Below are 3,881 nucleotides of genomic sequence, written 5' to 3' on the forward strand. Positions count from 1 at the left end.
CCATCCATCCATCCACGGTAAACCTGAATGGATGAGACCTGTTCCGGGTGTGTACACCCGGGACAGGTCTTCAGTCCATCACAGGGTCACAAAGACACAAACAAGACAACCATCCACACTTTCACTCATACCTGGGGACTAGTTAGAGTTTGTTTGTATACCTGTACCAATGAAAATTAGCATTACAATCTATCTGACTGTGCAGGATTAGAAAGTGAAATATTTCAACGAACATGCTTTAATTTTATTTTTAAAAGTGACAGACACGGCATCCTTCGGGTTCAAAAAGGAAGGAAGCTTTTTCTCCAAGTAAGCTGTAGCAGACTGAAGTTATATCTAGGTCACAAAACATTTAGTTTTTAAACAGCAAAAATAAACAATTACCATTTCCTACATGTACGTCTCTGGGACCTTGTGTACATAGTTTCGTTCCACCTCATGTACCACATGCGATGTGAATGGCAATAAAAATCCTTGTATCCTTGTATCCTTCTATCATTAGAGCACTACTTTTTAACTTACTTTAAATTAATACATATTATTTGATCCATTTGTTTATTTTTATCCTGGTACAGTTTGATTAACAAGTGGAAGAATCAGTCTACAGTTGTTGTGACGTACCTTTTGTTGTTGTACGACTTGTTGTCCCAGATTTCTGGCGCCACATAGTACGGCGTCCCGACATACGCCTGAGCGTAAGCCTTTGAGCTGCGACAAATTCACAGTCAACGTTAAAGCAACGCAACAAAAAATCACAGCACCGAGGGATTGTTCAGAGAAAGAAACGTTCTCGCCGTCAGCAGCACCTGTTCAGAACACATGCAGAGCCAAAGTCCCCGAGCTTCACGGAACCATCATCCATCAGGAAAATGTTCTGGGTGAGGGAAAGAGACAGAAGAGGCAATTTAATATGAGGCACAAGAGCAGCCATTCATTCATTCTTTATTTATACAGGTTAGTCTCATTGAGCCTCAAGGACTTATTTACAGACAACTATGGCCCAAAAGATTTGTATAAGGTCATGTAATGCACTCCACTCCTTTAAGCGGTGCAGCGCTTCCACTAATTACCGTATTTTTTGCCGTATAAGTCGCACCTTTTTGCATAAATTTGCAAGTCATGTGACTTATACACTGAAGCGACTAATGTGTCCCCCCCCCCCCATATTTATAACCCAATATTTGGCTGAGATCTGATGATTTCATTCATTCTGACATGGAAAATATTGAACACTACCATTTTCAGCCACTCCAGGGCCTTTGAGCAATATGGCAAGCCAAGTGTCTCATTAATAGGTAAAAGTAGCTATTAATGAGACACGTGGCTTGCCATATAATTCCACCTTCATCTTGCTCCGGAACTCCTGGAGCAAACGTCAAATCAGCTGCATATTACCATGCCGCCCAGGCGAAATGCAGCAGATTTGACCATTAAAGTGCATTTATTAAGGAAAACTTCAACAGAGACACACCTTTACTATTAAGTCGAGCAAACAAATAATTAGTTTTTAGGTGGTTATCTTGTTAAATTTTGAAGAAATGCACAGCAAGTCCTCCATCTGTGTGCTCCTGCAGCCGCAAATCGATTTTTGAAATACAGCTGATTTGACCATTAAAGTGCAGGAAAAGTTCAACTGAGACAAAGCTGTACTATAAAGTCGAGCAAACAAATAATTGATTTTAAGTGTTAATCTTGTTAAATTATTGTTAAAGTCCTCCCGTGTGCACTTCTGCGGCCACCATTTGGCAGCCAATTGATTTTTGGCACAACCTCGGCCCACATTTTTGGGTGGTCAACGGTAACAAACACAATGCGTCAGTGGTGAAGCATAATAGATGTGACTTATACTGCAAAGAGACTTATTTATGGGTTTTTTTTCCACTTTATTAGACATATTTGGACTAATGTGATTTATACGGCGGCAAGTATGGTAGATCTCATCATCATTCAACCAGGAAGTAAACTAAATTAGACGTTCTCACATAAATAAATCTGACCAGCTACATGAATTGGACTGGACATTTTATGGTTGAAAAATGTTAATTTTATCGATGAGCCAACATTTACCTAAATAATTAAAAAAAATTAAAAACAGTAAAAAAAAACTTTGAAGGGGTCAAAGCATCTACTGCATGAAATCCCAACATAACTAGAGAAATGCAGTGCAGTGTGAGTTCTGGATGACTTCGCTGAAATTAGTTAAGAAAACTGAAACTGAGCTGAAAGCTAAATGGAGCTAAATGCTAATTAAAATGCAAAACACTAGCTAAAAGTAGCAAACCTGTAACAAAAGCTAAAAGTAGCAAAACACTAACTAAAGCTAGAGTAGCAAAATGTGAATTAAAAAAGGCAATATGGTATCTAAAAGTAGTAAAAGGCTAAATTTAGCTTTTACTGAAATTATAATTATTAGAGCATCAGCAATGTAACTCCCATTGACGACACACAGGCACGGCATTCATTAATGCGCCCATTTTAAATAAAGAAGTCGTGCCTGTGTCATCATTGGGAGTTACACGCAGTATTAGCACACACAGTAGAAGAACTAGCATTATTAGAAACAGCATCAGTAGAATTACCATTAGCAATAGAGGAATAGCAATAATAGAACTAGCATTAGTGTTAGAATTAAAAGTAGGAGAATTAGCATTAGTAGAACTTTAGGGCCTTCTCTGTTGCAGGTAAATGGTAAAGGGACTGAACTTATATAGCACCTTTCTATCTTATCGAGATACTCAAAGTGCTTTCCACTACAAACTGTGTCCTCATTTACCCATTCATGCAGCACTCTACTAGATTTATACAAAGCTAATTGAACAAATCATTCTAAAGAGACTAATCAGAGCTTTATCACATTCATACACTGATGGACACACATCGGAGGCAATGAGGGGTTCAGTGTCTTGCCCAGGGGCACTTCAACATGTGACTGCTGGTGGATTCGAACTCCCAACTCTTGCATTGGAGGACGACTGCTCTAAGCACTCAGCCACAGCCGCTCTAAAACTGTGGAATGATCTACCACTGCTAATCTTGATCAAATGTTTTATTCCCTGGACTTTGACAAAGTGTGAGTGGACTTTTTCAAAGTACAATATTAGAATTAGTCTTAGCATTAGTATAATTAGAAGTAATGAAATTAGCATAAGCAATATTAATACTAGCACAACTAGCTATAACACTAGTAGTATAATCAGAGTAAAATTAGCAAAAGTATACTGAAGTACAGTATATTTTTCATTCAACCTTTATTTAGTCAGGTTAATCCCATTGATCCTCGAGGACTCATTTACAAGAGAGACCTGATTTCAACAAAGAATGATGACAACAATGAACAGCAACAACAATAGACAATTATAAAAAGGCATACAGATTTTTTTATGTTTCATTTTTTACAAATTAAAATAAAATGGCATAAAAATGTAACAAAAACAGCTAGATTATAAGGTGAATGTAGAAAACTAAAAACAGGAACATGTCCATTTGAACAAGAACAAAGTTTGTGAAAGATTTACGAAGATCTCAGTGTATTTTAACAGGAAACATGTCTGTAATTAAGGTTCAAGGTGCCTTTATTGTCATTTGCATCACATGAGGTGGAACAAAATTATGTACTCAAGGTCCCAGTTACACCTCAAAATAGCAAAAATACAGTATACAAGGATCTAAGATATATACTAAACAATTATAATATAATATACTACAGTGTATTAAACAGCAGCCTGAACATGAGTCTGTTGTGGGCAGATGGTATGAATATAGCAGCTTATGGGTAAGAAATCAGCAGCGTGGATAATCAGCAGCACAAATAAAATGTCAAATCTCCAATTAAAGAGGACAGAGGACGCCATCTCCTCTGTGGTCCACACTGCGCTCATCCA

General features: G+C 37.5%; 1 protein-coding gene across 1 annotated transcript in view; it reads right to left on the bottom strand.

Annotated features, from left to right (window-relative positions):
- The window catches only part of nek3 (NIMA related kinase 3), a gene marked incomplete at its 3' end in the record, with an annotated part of 9,462 nt that overhangs the window by 3,885 nt on the left and 1,696 nt on the right, over positions 1 to 3,881 (bottom strand). Inside the window, 2 exon segments of the mRNA XM_037678301.1 lie at positions 622 to 708; positions 807 to 874. Coding sequence (XP_037534229.1) covers positions 622 to 708; positions 807 to 874 — 155 coding nt within the window.

The sequence above is a fragment of the Nematolebias whitei genome, chromosome 6, assembly GCF_014905685.2.
Source record: "Nematolebias whitei isolate Nwh7 chromosome 6, NemWhi1, whole genome shotgun sequence".
Classification (NCBI taxonomy): domain Eukaryota; kingdom Metazoa; phylum Chordata; class Actinopteri; order Cyprinodontiformes; family Rivulidae; genus Nematolebias; species Nematolebias whitei.